The sequence below is a fragment of the Camelina sativa genome, chromosome 11 (assembly GCF_030686135.1).
Source record: "Camelina sativa cultivar CO46 ecotype springtype chromosome 11, ASM3068613v1".
NCBI classification, from domain to species: domain Eukaryota; kingdom Viridiplantae; phylum Streptophyta; class Magnoliopsida; order Brassicales; family Brassicaceae; genus Camelina; species Camelina sativa.
This window is the reverse complement of record NC_141890.1, coordinates 29,689,521-29,709,462: the sequence shown is the minus strand read 5'-3', so window position 1 is coordinate 29,709,462 and position 19,942 is coordinate 29,689,521. Positions and strand designations below refer to the sequence as shown.

The window sequence follows — 19,942 nt, the reverse complement described above, 5'->3', positions numbered from 1 at the left end:
ATAAGATCCTTCACCCTGATGTTTATATCTATCAGCGAGTTTTTGATCCAAGGCGGTCGCATTACCTCATCTTCTACCCAAGGATCCATCCACACCTTTAACGAAGCACCGTTACCAACTCTGACTTTGAGCCCTTTTTTAAGAAAGTTATTATGGTAAAAGTTTTCTACTTGAAAACATACATTTTGTCCAAAAAACAAAGAACCCTTACATACACTTTGTTTCATAAAGGTAGATGTACATGTTTAAGGTTAGCACCAATATCTACAAGATGGTTTGTGTAGTATATAATATTAATTCTTTTATTTTAAAATTTCAGATTGTTATTTTTAATGTTATATAAATGATTTAATTTAACTAGAATGGCTGCTTGATTTTATGAGATATATTTTAATTAAATACCAAAATATTAAATTTTAGTTCCTTCAAAATAAATTTTTTATTTCAAATTTTTTATGAGCTGTAGGTCCTGTTTTAAAACGCGGCCGCCGAGGCGCCGGTTAATCGCTCGGCGAAGCACCGCCGCCGGGATTTTATCCAAATCGGTTTTAAAATCGGAAAAACAGAAAAATCAACTTTTTTGCTAAAAATATGACGTTATATGTTGGATCTAACATTTGGGTTATTAAAACAGTTGAATTAAACAAGAAATCGATGAAAAACATGTTTTAAATGACTTGGCGGCCATAAACTAGGGTTGCAGGACAAAAAATCGGGTTGGAGAAGATGATATGGAAAAAAACTATTTTGCCCTTCATTAATAAAATGACGAAAAATACATAAAATGGAATTTCAGGGGGTCGAACCCGTGATATGCAAGAGAGGTATATAACCAACTCTGCTACACCAAAATCTATTAATTCACACGCAAGAGAGATATATAACCACCAAACGTTTTAATATGTAATATTAATAATAAAAATATTTAAAATACCTTAAAACTAGTTCCCGATTAATCCCCGTATAATCTCCAATTGATCAATTAATCGCTAGGCCCTCTTCGACCGCCCGACTAGCGCCTAGCGATTTTTAAAACATGGGCTGTAGGTTAGCAAATGTTTTTTCTTTTTCTGTTTTAGATAACAAAATAGTACTAATTTAATACTTTTATATACCTAAAATTTGTAGTATGTTTCGGTTGTGATAAGTTTTTAAAGCAACAGATAAAATATGGTGTAAGTGTGAGTGAGGCAAATAAAAGTGCAGAAAATAAACGAGACAAGAAGTTTGTTAACGAGGTTTGGTTTTTCCTACCCCTTCTCCCTGTCCCCGAGAATAAGTTCAGATTTCGATTTCACTAGAACAAGAAAACATAGACAACTAATTTGCAAATGCGTAAATCAAGTCCACCCGTTTTGAACTACCACCCTTTTTCTATAACCTGAAATCTTTAGGATAAACTAATCCTAAGCTGAACCCCCCCCTGAGTCTAGCATTCACCAAGATAACCTTATCATGGGTTAAATTTGTAACATCCGTGTTCCATTTTCGAGATTCTAGAAACCATAGGTCTCGGGTATTTAAGTGGAAAACTCGACGACCTGGCTTTGGTCAGCCATTTTCACCTTGTGCAAAAGAGGGAAAACATCCAGAGAGTTTTCTGAGAGTTTATGAGCTTGTTCTTGAGAGATTGTTCCTGTGGTTGGAGATCTGAGTCTGTGAACGTGTTAGGAGCGTGCTGTTGTACTGTCTCTGGTCTTGTGTGATATATTTCTCTCTGTTTTGCAAAGGTGAGTACATGACCATGGTTGATCTAAGCTAAGATCTCTAGTTTTGGTGTTTTCTGTGAGTTGTGGATTGATTCCTTGCTTGTCTAAGTGATTTCTATTGCTTGGTGAGACTTCTGGGGGAACCTTGGCTGAGCTTGGTGCGGTTAGAGGCGGAAATCAGAGCTAGAGATCGATGGAGATCATTGTTGGGCATCGGTGTTGGTCAACACCAAGGTGAGGACGGCGCGAGGGTTTTGGTAAGTGTTGGACGACACCATGTGAAGGTGTTGGTCAACACTGCTAGGGTTTTCAAGGATGTCGAGCAGGTGTTGGTCAACACCAGTTGACCAGTGTCGGTCGACACGATCCTCAACAGGCAATGAAAAGGAGGGTGGGAAGGTTGCCTCACTGAGTTTTTGTGATAATATTGATGCATCTCAATTGTTGTTTGTGGTGCAAGTAAAGGCAAAGTGTGATAGTAGAATAAGGAAATGAAAAGAAAGATGTTCTAGCGGCTCGGTTATGTGTTTTATGCTTCTGTTAGGTTGCTAGAAAGGAATAATGTTGTCTAGAATGAATGTTAGTGTAACATCCGCGAACCAACTTTGTGATTTCGGGATGGGTATCGATCGAGACCATAGGTGTAATGCCCCGCACCAAGACTATGCGCAGACAATAAACCTGGCTCGGTAATGTTCGACCCAACTTCATTACAATTTAGCGCCAAGGAGTTCAGCCAACCTTCAGTCAAGTTTCCAAGTGTGACTGGTGACTTAGACATCCTTAGGTAATTAGAACTAGACTTTGACCGTTAGATTTAGGATCAGTTCGTTAAGGATCGAAAAGGTATGTTCGATGGTCAGAAAATCATTCGGTACGGCGACGACCGTGGGACAGCCAAGTAAGCTGCTTAAGGGGGCAAACCACGTCATCTACTGGATAAGGATGGCCTCTTTATTGTGTCCGACCGTGATTGGTCTGCGTCCTTAAGCTTATCCATCCGTCCGTGTTTATCCGATGTTGTTGTTATCTTATCCATCCGCCCATGCTTTTACTTTCCCAAACCGACCATATATATACCCCTACCCCCTCCTCCCTCATTCCTCACTTCTTACCTAAAACCTCTAGAGCCCCCTAGAAGCGGTAGCCCGCGAAGGAAGCTCCCAGAGAACCTTAAGCCACCCGCCTAAGCTCTGTGAGTTTGGTCACGTGTGGTAGCACACGAATAGGTTTTTAGTTTATTATTTTAGTATTTTAAGCTTGAGGATTGTAGAGGAGATCATCTAATAAAGAATAGAGATCATTTGATAAAAGATAAGCCTTTGGAGGATGATGTTTTCGTAATGGAAACACAGATTGCTGAGATGAGTTGTGGAATCATCGAAGAAACAAGAGCTGCAGACTCAGTATTGATCGATGCAGCTGTTGCATTGATCGACACACATCCGCGAGTCAACCCAAATTTGTACCAAAGATTCTCGAGTTGATTTCTTAGCTGCAATTCCTAGACCGATTGTGAAGCTCACATCTCATCATTCCACACTCCAGAGTCTGCAGGTAAAGCAAAGGTATGCATCTTCTAAACCCAAACCTCCTCCTATCATCAATAAGTCTTTCAAAGGTATAAAAACTGTTTTGTAGTTAACCAAGCCACAAGATTATCGTAGAGCTCTTGTTTCTTCTGTTGATTATTTTGCATGCCATAAAAGAAGACAATCCATACCTAAGTCCCGCCCTGCTATTGTTCCCCGAGTACTTGGTAGATCTCATGTACCTAACGCTTATACACCACCTTGGATGATGAGACATTCTCGGAGGCATTCACTGCCACTTTCCGATCCACCGGATGCCTGAACTCTAGCATAGTCTAGCTAATGACTGAAAATAAGCGCTTAGTGGAAGGCAACCCACTTATAGTTTTTTCTTTTCCACTTTGAGTCATTTTTATTTTTGATTTGAGTCAGTTTGAATTTGTATTGACTTATGAACTTCTATTTTTCATATTACATTGAATCTTGTGTTTAAGTGATTCTTAGCAGTCCGAACATCCAAGAAATGCGAGAAACATAATTTTATCGCAGCTAACTCAGGAGTTATGTTTGAACTCTCTGCATCAAACCAGTGAAACAGAGACATCCAAATTTCCGAGAATCCACCAATCCCTAAGCCAATTTCTGCGCTTTTCTTTTTACCTCACCAAGGAGACTGATGTTCATAGGGCTTGACTCCTCGTTCATACCTGACAATTAAGATTTCGGAAAAATTGGTACTCCTCTCCCTTATTCAAGTTTGAAAGATTTTCCTGAGAGCTTGGTTTAAAAAAAAATAATAATAAATAAAAGATGAGATAATTTTGATCAGTTTAGAGGGGTAGGTAAATTACCTGTAACCCCATTATTCTACTCTTGAGTCAGATGATCACACAAAGCTTGGAACCGAAGGGTAGGTAAATTACCGATGACCCCATTATACGTCTACACCTTTGATAAAATAAAAAAAAATAAAAAAATAAACCAAAGCTCAATGGAAGATAAGAATACAATAAGTCTGGGCGAGAGAAAGAGTACTTCAGGTTGTAATAAAAATTGTCTTGATTGTTATGATATTGTACGAAAATGAGTATAGAAGGTTCTTGGCATTGATCAAATTGATGAGACCTAGTGATGAAGGCTTAATGGAGGAAGTTGTGGAATTTGGGATGCTATGAATGTCTATAGAGAAGTACATGGTGGTTCGATTCAGATTTGTTTGCTAAGCATATGGATTATGGTTTGGATGATCATGACATTATTTTAAAAAGAAAAGGAGTTTCCCCGTTTTCAAATCTTTTCCACATTAAGTTCTTGATTTTCTTGAGGGCAACCAAAAGCTAAGTCTGGGGGAATGGATATGTCATGGTTTTTAGGTGTAGCCATGATATAAGTTCTTATTTATAGAGTCTTTTTGAGTCTTTGCAGAACTATGTACCTATTGGCATGGACTGGAGCATAATGGAGTAAAATAGGTGGATTTGGAGCACATTCGAGCATTGAGACTGATGCGGACATCAATCCTATAACCCATACCATTGAACCAGATCCTATACTAGAAGTACGAGAAGGCCCTATGACACGATCAAAGGCTAAACAGGTAAGGAAGAGGTTTAACCTAGCCGTTCAAGACATCGTAAGCTCCCTAGAGCTGAAGGACGTCAACTGGTCTGTACCACCATCATGCTGCCACAACATGTATGATCACATTGCCGAGGAAGAGCTTGCTGAAGCCTTCACCCAAATGAGCCTTGATCAACCCAGTTACCCAGGTATGAAACCTCTTTTGGCAGGTCAAGGAACTTCAAGAAGCCAAGAGAAGACATTGGAGCTGCAAGAGACATCTGATACAAGCTACACCTCTGAAAGCGATCAAGATAGTGAAGATCAAGACCAAGACATAGAGGAGATGGACGAGCATCAAGAGACTGATCAAGATACTCTAGAGGAACTCCAGGAAGACCCCTACTTCAAGAAACAAGCCAACAAACAAATACAAGACAAGACTCCTGAAGTAGTTCATCGAGTAGTACAAGAAGTGGTTCAGAGAACATCTATTGGGCATAGATCGCATCCAGGTAAGTTCTATTCAATATTTTTGATCCTTGCAGGTTCCACCAACCCCAACAACGGCTAGAAGGCATGCTCATCAAGAGAGATCAAGTCTACTTTAGTATTTTCTTTAATTAGTTTATTTACTTTCCAAAAACAATGGTTTTGTGTTTGATTTTATTTGCTTTCCTTTGTTGCATTATTTTGCATTTATTTTCGGCCTTAGGGCTAGCTGAAGGACTCTTATAATGTCCCCCTGCAGTAGTTGTATGATTTTTCACCTTTAATATTAATAAAACGCTGAATTTTCTTACTTTTTCTCTTTAAGTGCTCTTAAGAGAATAAGCTTGTTCTTTGTCTTGTGTGTGAGATTCCACAAGGCTAAGTTCGTGTACTGTATGAGAGACCAATCATATCTCTGTGGTGTACTTCGCTACGCCAACACTTCCCTTTACCGATCCCACACGAGAGAAGCGACCGCCATCGTGTCAGATCTACATCATCGACCATCTTTCCTTCACAAGAGAGAAGTGACCGCCAGCTTGTGAAGCCGTCATCTCTATCCCGGAACAAGTCTCACCACCAAGTCTTGTATCAGAGACTGAAGCTTGGATATGAGTTTAGAAGACTGCATTGATCGATGTAGATGTTGGCATCGATCTACGCACTATGCAATGCAATACAAGTCCGAGTTTCTCAAGTCTGAAGTTTTGCAAAGTTGCCCCAAAGTTTTTCCTATTTGCAATATTGAGTCACTGACGTGTCTTAGATATATAAGATTTTAGGGTCTTAGAAATCCTTAAGCTTATCAATTGGTGACAGCTTGTCCTGTGGGAAGGTTGTTAGAGGGTGGGGACCAGGGTTCGAGGAACAATTTTTATGTGACAACCCGTCCCTCAGACCCCACTAGCCCCCCCCTCCCCCGCCCGGCTAGCCGCCCCAACGGACCCCAAGCTGGCCCTGCAGGGCATCGATCCTAACCCCTCACCATGGATTGAAACTACTCATCCAAATCCACCAGTAAGTTATTGGTGCGCCAGGCGTTCCTCGAACCTTGGTCCCCACCCTTTAACAACCTTCCCACAAGACAAGTTGTCACTACTAGTGGATTTGGATGAGTAGTTCCATTCCACGGTGAGGGGTTAAGATCGATGCCCTGCACGGCCAGCTTGGGGTCCGCTGGAGCGGCTGACGGGGGGGACTAGTGGGGTCCGCAGGACGGGTTGTCACATGTAAACTTTTGAGAGAGAGATTTTTAAAGAGCTTTTGGAGAGACAAGTCAGAACTCAACCCTGCCGAGAGAGATTTCGAACTCCTTTACTTTACTATTCTATTTTTTAATGCAATTTATTCAGATTTTGATTTGTGTTTTTGCAATGATACTTGAGTAATTCACTTGTTAGGGTTAGAGATTCTCATTAGGGATTTTATGGTTTATTAGATCTGTTGATTTCTCTGGATTTATATTTTTTTTGTGTTCTTGATCTTTGGTTGCTCTTCATACTAATTCTTGATTGATCACCTAGAATTAATAACCTAGGAAAAATAATTGATATGAGAATAGAATTGATTCCTGAAAAAAACCTTTGATGAGCAAAAGTACTTTTTACAAAGAGATTTGATTTTGTAAATTTGTAAACAAACTAAACTTGTTTTCAAAAGCTGCTTTTTAACTTGAATTTTACAAAGATATTTGGATTTTCTGGTTTTAAACTTAGATAATATTTGTAGTGAGAACTGATTTATTTTACAATTGAGTTTGCAGTTCAAGAACGGTTTTTAATTGATTGAATCTTGTTTGATTGATTGATTTGATATTCCATAATTTTATGAGATCATTCCCTAGGCCTAACTTTTATTCTATTTAATTTTTAAAACTTTAATTACGTTATTGTATTGATATTTAAATTATTATTTCTGTTTAGCATAATTGAAAGATTATTAAGTCTATTTTGTGCATCTAGAGTCTCTGTGGATTCGCACTACAAGAAATATAAGTATTGATAGCACAAAAACATAGCGTAGATTTCGCAAATGCTATCGCTGATAAAAATTTTAAAATAAATATATATAATAACACTTATAAAACGCTACACCCCAAAATAAAGAAGCGGGAACCAAAAATCACTCTTTCCGCCAACACTTACTAAAAATTGACTAAAAATCAGTCTTTCCCCACTTTACTTAGAAATTGTAGACTCGAAAAGAACAAAAGAAAAAAAAAAAATTTCTCTTTCAAAATCCATGGAGAACCCTAAAAAAATCTAAATCTTATTTTCTCTTCTTCTTCTCTTCTTCATCTCCTTCACATCTTCTTCTTCTTTCTCCCTAGGGTTAAGAGTAGCGAGAAGCTAAGATTTTGGCTAAGAAGTCATAAGTGAGATGAGAGAGAACGAATTGAAGCTGCGATGAAGTGTTTGAGCTTGTCGACGACGGTGATAAAGGGTGGGTACGATCGACCAGGTACGGTGCGACAGATGAAGATGGAGGGGAAAGGTACGGTGCGACAGATGAAGATCTCGTGACTCTTCAAGGCATGGCGGAGGCGTCTCTTTCTATTAATCTTGCCGAGTAAGTTTATGAAAGGGGATCTAGGGTTTTTATTTAATTTTGGTTGATTTGACTTTAAGATCTAGCATTCCGATTATATTCCCAATCTGATGGTGATAGGCAGCCGAGATTTCCAATTCGATTTGTCCATGCTCGATTTCCGCAGAGATTCTCGTTAAGGCTTCGCTAAAGGCAAAAAAATCACAATCAAAAAGTCGACACTTCTCCAGATATCGGGCCTAGCGTGAAAGCAGCTGCCTCTTCTCAAATGGAGGCAGTCATCAATGCCTTGCAGCTCCTGGTTTCGTTCTTCTTTCTCTCCTCTTTATCTATTCATATCTGGCTTAATCAATCAAAGGTTACTTGATATTACCACTGTGTTTTCTTAAAGGGATCACGTTGCTGCTCAGGTATATTGTGTCCAACTCCCTATGTACAGGTATGAAGCGTTTAACTTGGATTTTAAGATTGATATATGTGGGATTTATATTTTGAACTTTGGCTGTTACTTCAGATTTAAGAAACTAATGATGGTAATTAGAATCGTTGATGTGGTGCCGGTGTCGTTTTGGTGTCTTTGCTGGTGAGGATTTGAGGAGGACTTTGTTTGTTTCCATGGTGTTTCTTCTACTCTCATCTGATTTGACGGCCAAGTAATAAAGGTATAAAGTTCTTTGGGTTTATTTATGGTTTGCCGGTGAGGATCTGAGGAAGACTTTGTTTGTTTCCATGGTGTTTCTTATATGGGTTCTTGTTTTTGGTTTCCATGGTGTTTTTTACTTAGACAGCAAAAGCAGCAGGTAATTTATTCTCCTCAATCTCATTACCTGCTGCTCTCTTGTCTTTTTCTCCCTCTGTATCCACTTTCTCATTTACCTTATTGGCTGCTACAGACTCAAGTTATTGACCCATTCAGTATTCTTGGACTGGAACTTGGAGTTACCGATTTTGAAATTAAGAAAGCATATAGAAGGCTCTCCATTCAATACCATCCCGACAAAAAATCCAGATCCAGGTCAAATTACTTTCTGTTCTCGCCTTTTTTCTTTTCTTCATTATGGTTGCAACTCTTACTCCTGATAGTGTTTCTTCTATTTTCATATTGTTGATTCATCTGTGTATTGATGAACTCTGCGGAGGCCAAGAAATAATTTGTGGAGTTCATATTATTATCTAATGAAACCCTCTTTGGCCCCTACGTATATTCACTCATACCCATATACATCCGAGTGATGCTATAGGTGCATGGCAAATCGATTTTTTGTTTGTTTGTATGACATGTTTTAAAATCTTTGTTCTTTAGCAAAGTTATGGAAGTTTTCACCAAGGCAGCTATGGAGATTCTAGTTCGTAGAACTGATGATAAACCTTTGCAGAAGCTCTTTATGTGTGTTAGGAGTGAGCTAAATTTGGATCTGAAGAACATGAAGCAAGATCAAGCTAAGTTTTGGAAACAGCATCCTGCCGTAGTGAAGGTGAATTTCAAATTAACGCAACCGTAACCTAGATATTTAATAAACTGAAATACTCACTTCCTATGTTTTATATATAGACGTAGTTGTTGATACATGCCCAGCTAACTCGTGAATCAAGAGTCTTGTCTCCAGCCCTTCAGGGCGATTTCATGCGTGTGCTAGAGCTTGCACCTCGCCTCTTTGAGGAGTTGTTGAAGGTCTAGAAAAGTCTCTAGGTTCATGTTTTTGTTGATTCTGGCACTTGTAATGTTAGGTTAAGACTTGGTTTGAGACTTGTAATATATGTAGTGTATTGTGGTTGAAATGTTTAAAATGTATATGTACGGTATTTCATTTTATAAAGTTTTTCTTATATATTGAATTTTTTGCAAAAGCTGTAGATAAATAATAATATAAATAAATCATAGATATTAAGCAAAATTTGGCTGCCTTGAAAATATATTATAACAATAATAAATATAGCTACAGTTGACAAAACTATAATACAAATATTTTGCTAGAATTTATTGTAATATAGCAAATAAAAACCGCTACTAATAATCTTAATATAACTATAACATAGTACTATTATAGAGAAAGAATTAATAGCATAGGAAAAAAACGCTATTGTTTGTGACCCCTCTAAGATGGTACCGACAAAAACAGCGTTTACGAAATCGCTATCAAAACGTTATTATAGTGTTTATCGTGTGTTAAGAATACGCATATTTCTTGTAGTGTCGACCCCTAAAGTAGTACAACATGCAAGACTGTTAGTACCATTAGCGTATTACAATATGAGCATACCAACACCCGTGTTCCATTTTTGGGATTCTGCAGTGAGTTTCGATCGACACCAAGCTAGTATCAAAAGATTTTGATCGACCGGTTCAAAAAAAGTTTGTTTGACCGGTCCAAAAAGAGTTTGATCTAACAGTGCGATTATGGAGGATTGCTTTAGTGCGATCAAAAGATTTTGATTCGACCGGTCCAAAAAGAGTTTGATCGACTGGTCCCAGGATCTACCAGTACAAAATAGTTTGATCGTACCGGAGCAATCCTTTTTTGGACCGGTCGATCATGGATGCTTCTTCTGCGTCTGTTCCATCTGCTCGGCAGACTGATCAGTCTTCACCGTATTGCTCATAACTATTGATCGCACAGTTGGATCTTCAACAACCCACATGGAAATAACCGATGACATCTTCATGAAGCTTGTGTCCAAAATTGATAAGGATCTAACGGTGGAAAATTCTTCGTATGAGGCCAAACTTCTGACACTTCAACTCGTCTTTTAGCTCCAAATGCATATTTTCATCTTAAAACGTCCAATTTCCCTCCAAAGCTACCTAACACCTACAAAAATTCACAAAGGACTAAAAAGACTCTAAAAGCACTCTTTGACTCAATAAAAGACTCAAAACAAATGTAACAACAATAGTTAAACTCTATAAAACACAGACACATCATCCGTCGACACCAGTTGGGTGTCGGTCAACACGAGGTGGCTAGTGTCAACTGACACCAGCAGGCGGCTGATGCTTTGTTTCCTTTGGTGTGTTTCCTGGTTTATTTTGTTGTTTGTTGATTGTGGAGATCTTATTGTTTGTGTGTATAGCCGAATAGATGGGAGATTGCCTTACTGAGTATTTGTGATAATACTCATGCATCTCAATTGTTATTTTTGGTGTAGGTAAAGGTAAAGTGTGATGGTGGAATCAATGCAATGAAGAGGAGGATTTTCTAGCTGCTCGGTTGTGTGTTTTATGCTTCTGTTAGGTTGATAGAAATGAATAATATTGTCTAGAACGAATCTTAGGTTGCTGGTTCTATGACTTTAGTTACATTATTAGCATTGATATAATGTTGTGATTCATTTAGTTATTATTAGATAAATGATATTGGTTGTTATCCGCTGGTTGTATTGATTGGGTTAGGCTGTTAGTGAGTATGAAATCACTAGTTATTATTTTATTAAGTAAAAAACCGGATCGGGTTGTTTCAAAACTTTCCGTTAGCCTAGACTTCAATTCTAACGAGTACGTTAACGGCAACGCACAAACACACTTGATTACACATACAAAATAATATAACAACTATACATTTTTCTTTTGTAAATTTGTAGGTTGGTTTTCGATTATTTTTGAAATATACGCTTTTTAAGCACTACACCGTGATACTTCATCACACAAACTTTCCAAAAGCTCTTTAAGATTTTTCTTTGTGCCTTAGCTTTCTTACCTCTACACCTCCTTATATAATCATTATGATTTCCTAATCACATAAGAGAAATTTTCCAAATTCCATAAAGAAAAGTTTTTTTTTCTTTTTTACTCTTTTTCTTTTCCTTGTCAAACTCCAATTTTATTAAATATAAAATAGTCCTTTTTCCAATTGATTCATCCTCCAAACCATCTCTTGTCTTGTCTTCAGAAACTTTCTAGAAACTAGACACATACACAAAACATCAACATCTTGTATAACTTCTTGTGTCACACAGAAGGTGCATCAGAAAAACAATTACATCTTCATTCTCCCCTTTTTGACAAATGGTTGTGAACTCAACAATTATAGCTCCAAAACAATATCACCAAGAACATCATCATTCTCCCCTTACTTGAGTCAAAACATGGTCAAAACACTTGAAAATTTTTCCCGCTTTTCAAAACGAGATCAATAGCCTATTGCACCATCTCCACACAAATCATCTTTCCTAATACAAATCTTCTTGCACATTATACCTTCATGACTGAATTCTCGAATGCATCTGAAACAGTTACGTTTAGTATGTCCTTAAAATTCATAATGATAACATGTTGGAACATGAAATCTCACATCATAAACCTTCTCCATTTGATTTATCTCCCTCAAAAAAATGTAACACTTTGGCCTAATATGCCTAACAACCCCACAATGATGATAAGTGAGACGAAAAATTTGGAGGTTGACTCTCCTATTCATAATTTTAGGTTTCAATTTCTTTCAGTGGGAATTTTAGGTCGCTAGTTATGTTATTTTGAGATTCCTCAAAACCATCGGTGTTTGAGTAGGAAGGGTTACCCATAGATGGATATTTTAAGGACATTTCAGTTGAAGGAAATTTGGGAAATAAATGATTTTGATGATCAGAATTTTTGTTTGGAATCGATGGAAATAATATTTTGGTGATAGATGTTAGGAACAACAGTCAAAGGAGAAGGTTGAGCCCATCCATTACCAGAAGAAAGAGTTAAACTATCAACAAGAGATTTGAAATGATCTTTTTGTTCATAAGATATATCATCAATATGAAATCAGTGAGAGTTAATGAAATTTAATCATAGATGTTCATCGGCAACCCCATTTTCAACACCAACTCGAACTTTAAGACAATCGAAAAGTTGATTAGTTCTAGATATGAGATCAAGAAATATTTTGGTTGAGATCAGAAATACAAAAGGACGAAAAGAGATAATAAGAAAAAACATTGAACGGAAACTATACATAAATGTAAAAAAAATACTTCATTGAAAGTGTATTTTTTTGTAGCTATAATGCAACCAAAAAATATTTACATGCAATAAATAAAATTCGTCAATTAGGCTACTCTTATAATTTAGGATTTTTAAAGTAATAGTCAAATTAATTGTTCAAGGATAAAATAGTCATTTTTACTTATGAGTTGGAAGAAATGAGAATCTTGAAATCATTATGGTTTGTTAGGAATTTTTTTCAGACACGTGCTAGACATTTAAGTAAGTTTTTCTCGAAATTTTCAGACACGTGCTAGACATTTAAGTAAGTTTTTAATGGTAAAAATTTTCTTTTTGTAAATTTTTTTTTTTGGATTTGAAATGTTAAATATGCTTTATGAATTTTAGCATTGATGTCTATAAGATGATTTGTGTTGTAAATATTTTTGTTAGAAATGTTCAGACACGTGCTAGACATGTAAGAAAGTTCTTCCTCTCTCTATATCTATGGTTCAACTCTCCCTTCCATGTATTACTACTTAAACACCTCCAGAATCTCCAAGGAAACAGTTCCATTGTTTGTCTCTCATCAAAGTACCATGGAGGCAACTTAAACCTATACTAGATTATGTTCGGCGCCCTCAGTCCTAGCCCTAGATTTTGCTCCTTTCAAGTGGTTTTGCGCACTACTGCATGCTCTCAACCCTGCGCCATGTGCTGTGTCTTGCACTGCGCTCTGCAGCTTTAGCCTTCTACTGTTCTACATACATTATACATGTTTCTTCAATCCTACCTTTCCTTTTATATATATTGAAACCCTAGTGCATATATTGGTTTACTTTTGCAATATACAAAACTTGGATCTTGTATGGGTCACACCTTAATATAAAATCAGTTTATAATTCAGACCAAATTATCTCATATGAACCAAACAGATACAACAATTTTAAATAAATACCAAAATATTAAATTTTAGTTTTTTCTTATTTTTATTTCAAAATTTTCATGATACGTAGATTAGCAAAACAAAAAAAATCTTCTTAAGTTAATAGAATGGTACTAATTTAGTACCTTTTATATTTTTAAAATTTGTAGTATGTTTGGGTTGTGATAATTTTCTAAAGCAATACATAAAATATGGTATATGTGAATACATATCAATAAGAAGGTCGTAGGAGCTTATATCTCTTGGATACAAAATGAGAGTAGAAAAGAAGATATATTTTTTGACTAATTCCTTCGCCAATTGGGTAAAAAAACAGTACATAAGAGCTTGTAAGGACAATGCGTTAGAGAATGTCACTTGCTGAGAGAGGTTATTTTTTCTTCCAAGCACGAGTTCCTAGGTCAACCGAAAGAAGCATGGAGTTTAAAAAAAAAAACGGATTTCACCTACTCTTTCGTCCTAAAAGAAGTATTATCACGCGGTCCGTTTGAATGTTGCACAATATCGCTGGATACTCACGTTCTTCTGGCAGCTCCCCCTCCACAAAACACCGGCCTCAACTTTCCAATTCTAAATTTTGGTAAGGCTATTCCCCTCCTCCGCTAACAACCTGTTTTTTCTGCTCGTTTAATCATGTTTAAGTCTTAATCCATTACTAAAAATCTCACCACCCTGTGAGTAACCCAAACCCTAGTCCTGTGATATGTCTATATTTTGTCTCTTCTTAACATATATTTATCATTCATTTAGCTAGGATAACTCATTGGTTTGCATCATTTTCTAGTCTTTTCTTTGCATTTTGCATGTCTAGGTAGTTCTTGCATCATCCTTGCATACATTGTGCATTTTGGAGTATTTTAGGTATTGAGGAGACGTTGGAAGCACATCCGTCTGAGCCATGCTTCCCAGCGCATCCGTCCGAGCCATGCTCCCCAGCGCGTCCGTCCGAGCCATGCTCCCCAGCGCGTCCATCCGAGCCATGCTCCCCAGCGCATCCGTCCGAGCCATGCTCCCCAGCGGATCCGTCCGAGCCATGCTCCCCAGCGTGTCCATCCGAGCCATGCTCCCCAGCGCGTCCGTCCGAGCCATGCTCCCCAGCGTCCGTCCGAGCCATGATGACATTGCATTCCATTCGACGCGGACGGACTCGATCGCACATGTCAGGAAGAAAGACGTTTGGTTTCACACGCTTCAGGAGATTACCGAACCGACGCTTTACCTTGTCGTTTTAAGTTTTAGGGCTTTCCATGTTGGACTAATATATATACATTTTGTTAAGTCTTTGCTGAGACATCTTATCTTTTATCTCTTATTGTTTTCTTTTCCTTAAGGTTAACCTAGCCACCAAATACGTTCTGAGACTTTGTATTCCGATATCTTTGAGATTATTCAGTTTTTGCATTGTATTCCTTCTACAAAGTCGTTCATCTTATTTTTATCTACCTAATAATGCTTGTTTCAATGTTTTCTATGTTTGCATCCTTGATGATGATTTTCGGATCTGAGTAGTGTGGTAGTTCTTAAGGATGGGATAGATTAGGTGGAGGATCTTAGGATGTAGAGTGTTTAGGCTTTGATTGTATGATTCCCTTCTGGACTAGAGTTAGAAATACTAGTTTTTCTCTGATCAATTGGAACTGGGTTTTAGACATTTCCGCATCCAAAAGGTGTTCGATGAAATGACTGACCAACTAGTGCCAGAGACTTACGTTCCTAGCCTAAGAGATTAATTGTCTAGGATGTTTGTTGACGTAAATGAACTTGTTTTTCATGCCATGTTTGATCATGTTTCTCTAGCGAGAGCTAGGTTTGGAAGTGGTTGAGTTTGAGTAGCTTCTGTTAAGAGATTAGATTAGCTAAGAAGTGATGTTCATTGTTTAGGGATGGTTTGCTTGTGGCATGTTAAATACTCTATAGACTAGGATACTCCACCGACATCAATTACTCCCATCCTTAGGAACTCTTTCTTTCTGATTTTTATTACATTCCTGAGACTGTTTCGTTTCTTGCTTTTTAGTTCATGCTTAGACTCGTTTATGTTTTTATTCATTTTCGCTTCTTGTCATGCATTCTCGTTTCTAGTTCTGTGACTCATTTCCGTTTTGTATTGTCATTATTCTAGGACTGTTAGACAAACACTCTCTTTGAATTGGCTTGACTTGTGATTTCTTGATTGCATCTTAATTGTTAGTAAATTTTCCCAACTGGATTGACACCTTAAGTAGTACAACTGCATAAGGTTAATTGAACTTGCTAGGATAGACACACAAAAATCCTAGTATCAACCTGCTACCCCTTGTTTGAGAACTCTTGTCTCACTATGAACAATGGATGGTAATCTTGCAGAGATGGGAACCAATCATCTCATAATCTTTCTCTTTGCAAATGCCTTTCTGGATCGAGATTCAAGGACTACCAAAACATTTATGGCAACCAGCTATTCTACAACTAATCAGAGAAGCTTTAGGTGAAATCATCGATATGGAGATTACCACCTCATCCCTCAAACTCAAAGTCATGATAAATGGTGGTCTACAACCTCGGAGAAAGGAAACAATTGTTGAATTCCTAGATGGTAGCTGAGCTCTAGTGACGCTAGAATATAAAAACCTAAAAAACCATTGCACGTACTGCTTTAGACTATCACATAAGAAGAGAAACTGCCCTGGCTATATAGCAGAAAGAGAGTCAAAGGAAGTATCTAACCCCTAAGAACCGACGCGGGATCAGAGGCAACAAAAAAGAAGCGTCTAATTCAGAATCTTCATTATGTGCTTTAGTAATACGTACTTGCTCTGCATCACTGTCTGAATCATCATCATCTCCTATAGATACAGAGTGATCATCAAAAACCACATTAACGGATTCCATAATAAGACTTGTACGTCTGTTGTACTACTATCAGCATAACCAAGAAACATGCGTTCATCGCTTCTAGAATCAAATTTGCCAAGATAATCCTTGTCATTCAAAGTGTAGCATTTACACCCAAAGACATGAAAGTAGCTCAGATTTGGTGTTTTTCCTTTCCATAATTCATAGGGAGTCTTTGTTGTATCTCTTCGCACATAGACTCTGTTAGCTATGTAGCATGTTGTGTTCAATCCTTCAGCCCAAATTTTCTTAGGAACCTTGTTTCAATGGATCATTGCTCTCGCCATTTCCAGAAGAGTTCTGTTATTTATTTTTACCACTATGTTCTGTTGTGGAGTTCTTGGTGTCGAGAATTGATGTGCAATCTCATGTTGTTCACAAAATTCCTTCATGGACTCATTTTGAATTTCTCCAACATGATCACTTCGTATTTTCTTGATTCCACCTCTTTCATTAAGCAACTGTAGAGCTAAGATCTTGAAACTGTCAACTGTATCTGACTTCTCACGAATAAAGCGAACATAAGTGTATCTGGAATAATCATCTACTAGCACAAACACATATTTCTTCCCTGCTAAGCTTTCAACCTGCATTGGTCCCATCAGATCCATATGAACCAGATTTAAAACTGACTTTGACTGTACCTCTGGAATCTTTTTTGTTGAATCTTGACTTGTTTTTCCTGATTACAAGGTCCACAAATCATATTGTCTTCTCCTTTAAGCTTTGGTACTCCTCGAATTATCTATTTGTTCACAAGAATAGTTAGGTTCCTTATATTCATATGACTAAGTCGTTGATGTCGAAGGTTAATACTTCCTTTAGCACTGTAACATTTGATTGAATGTTTATCCCACATGTAACAATTGTTTCCTCATCTCACACCATACAACTTGATATTGCTTGATTCATCCAGTGCTTTGCAATCTACTTTCGTGAATAAAACTGACAATCTTTCGTCACAGAGTTGACTAATACTTATCATATTAGCTTGCAACCCTTGAACTAGATAAACATTCACAAGTTGTGGAAGCTCTGTATCATGTATTGCACATTTACCTTGTATGACTCCCATCTCCAAATGTTACTTTACCACCTATTAATTTCTTAATATATTGTAAGTTACCTTTTGTTCCAGTCATATGTCTTGAGCACCCGCTTTCGAAGAACCAAGGATCCGAGTCTTCTTGTTCTTTTGTAATCATGGCCATATTGCACCTAAATCCTGATCCAATAGTTCGCATCGCTCCTTATTGATATAGATCAACTTTCTTCATCCAAACTTTCCAAAAGCATCTTCCTTGACGCTTTAAGCTATAAGCATTTTCCCAAACTTTGTAGCAATAACGTTTGTAGTGCCCAATTTTTCCACAAAAATAGCAGCTTAAGGACTTATTAGAGACAATTTTAGGTGTTTCTATCTCAGAATGACATACTCTGGCAGATACAAATTTGGTTAACCGTGGTTTGACTCCTCTGTTTTCAGTAAAACCTAAACCTCTATGAGTTTTCTCAGTTCTTCCATAGCTCAAACTCTTGTCAAGTTGCTTTGTACCTGCAAACATGTGAATCTTTCTGTGTTGTTGATCTAATTCAGACTGCAATTCTGAAGATTTTTTTCTTTCTTTACATAGTTCTTCTTCAAGCTTGTCTGCTTTTGCAGATAAGACTAGCTTTTCCTTTATCAAATCTATCGAGTCTTTAGCAATTTTCTTCTCATCCACCAGCTCATTCTGTAAAGATACAATTACTGTCTCAAGATGAAGCTTTTCTTTGATCAATCCTTGATTTTCCTTTCTTAGAGCAATAAGTGTCTCTCGTACTTCCTTGTAGCTTTGAAAAATATCGAGAACTTCTTCATCTTCTGATTCTGAGTCAATTACCTCTTCTCCGTTCTCAAATTCAATAATTCCCACCATAGCCACTAGATTTATGAGCTCTTAATCACTACTACTGTTATCATCTGATTCGTCCTCAATGTTCATCATAGATTTTTCTTTCTTGGTTTTAGGATTATTCACACACTCGTCATGTGTATGTCCTGTGCCTCTGCAAATTGTGCACTTTGCCTCTCGTAGCTTGATTGTTGGACACTCACGAATAAAATGTCCAAACTCTTTACATTCATGACACTGCATATCAGCTTTCTTGTCTTCACTAGTTTTTTTGAATGAACCGGTCTTCCTTTGTCCTTGACCCTGTTCTATCTTTTTTAATGCTCGATCAAATCTCCTCACCAATAAACTCACAACATTTTCCTCTCCTTGATCAGATGCGTCTCTACTAACTGTTAATGATATCCTCTTCGGTTTCTTAACACCGTTAAGCTCCATCTCTTGTGCTTGTAGCATTCCAACCACCTCGACATAACTGAGACTATCAATATTTTGAGATACAGTGACGGCTGTTTTGCATGCCATGAACCTTGAGGGAAGACATCTAAGAAACTTCTTGACTATCTTCTAATCCTTGAACTAAAGTCTGAAATTGATTTATGGTCCACCATCCTTAGATTCTCGAATCTAGAAGCTAGCATATCTTTCCTTGAGCTCTGCACTTTCGTTGTTCCTTCGTAATGAACTTGAAGAATATCCCATGCTTCTTTAGTAGTTTCACATCCCTGAATTAATTCAAACTGCTTTCTGCCAAACACTACAATGAATAGCACTTAATGCTCTGGAATTTTACTTTGATCTCTTTTGTTCTTCATCCGTCCAGTCTGCCTCAGTTTTTGGTATTTGTTTCCCTGTTACATCTTTGATTGTCGGTTCCTCCCACTGTTCTAGGGCAGTCTTCCAGGCGAGACGATCAATTCCTCCTATTATCGATTTTATCCACGATTTCCAAAAACCATAGTTTCCATCATCCAACACAACCTTATTGTTGTTGATCAGATCTTCGTAGCTCTCCATCTTGTCCGCAGAATATCACTTGTAGTATTATGAACAAATGCCGCTCTGATACCAATTGAAAGTGTGAGAACTAATATATTATGAATGATCAAAACAATAAGATAGAGATTTCTTTGAACTCTCCTTTGATTAATAGAAAATCTGTTTACAAGTTTATTCTAAACAATTTTCTAATCTCTCAAAGCTCTCTTTCTAAGACTATTCACCAAATCTTAGAACCCTAGAGAAACCTCACAACCCTCTTTAAGTTCTTCTTAGCTCTTCTTTATTTATAAGCTAAAACTTATCGGCTAGGTAAACTTTTCTTGTTTGTGTTGAAGCTTACAATCAGCCTTCACACCCTATTTATGGAACTAGGACTACGCTATACAACAAGCAAACTGCCTATTCTATTTCTAATAGGAATTGGACAATTTCCTTTTTCTTTAAAGTTAAGGAAATTTTCCTCTTTCTTCATGGTTACA

The 19,942-nt window shown here is 37.4% G+C and overlaps 1 protein-coding gene across 10 annotated transcripts; it reads left to right on the top strand.

Annotated features, from left to right (window-relative positions):
• Positions 1–7,402: 7,402 nt before the first annotated feature.
• On the top strand, positions 7,403–9,671 carry LOC104724389 (dnaJ protein ERDJ2A). 10 transcript variants are annotated; one of them, XR_757646.3, is made up of 8 exons: positions 7,403–7,861; positions 7,961–8,141; positions 8,232–8,279; positions 8,355–8,502; positions 8,625–8,640; positions 8,734–8,855; positions 9,217–9,315; positions 9,393–9,671. XR_757646.3 is itself a non-coding variant. In XM_087470821.1 (7 exons), the coding sequence occupies exons 4-7, from the start codon at positions 8,570–8,572 to the stop codon at positions 9,396–9,398; spliced, it is 366 nt and encodes a 121-aa protein (XP_087326947.1). In that variant the 5' UTR covers positions 7,426–7,861; positions 7,961–8,141; positions 8,232–8,279; positions 8,355–8,569; the 3' UTR covers positions 9,399–9,671. The 10 variants fall into 10 exon arrangements, 3 of the variants coding, with proteins under 3 accessions (XP_010441169.1, XP_087326947.1, XP_087326948.1); XR_757643.3 differs by having other exon boundaries at positions 9,144–9,315; XR_015570311.1 differs by having other exon boundaries at positions 7,413–7,861; positions 9,149–9,315.
• Positions 9,672–19,942: the final 10,271 nt, after the last annotated feature.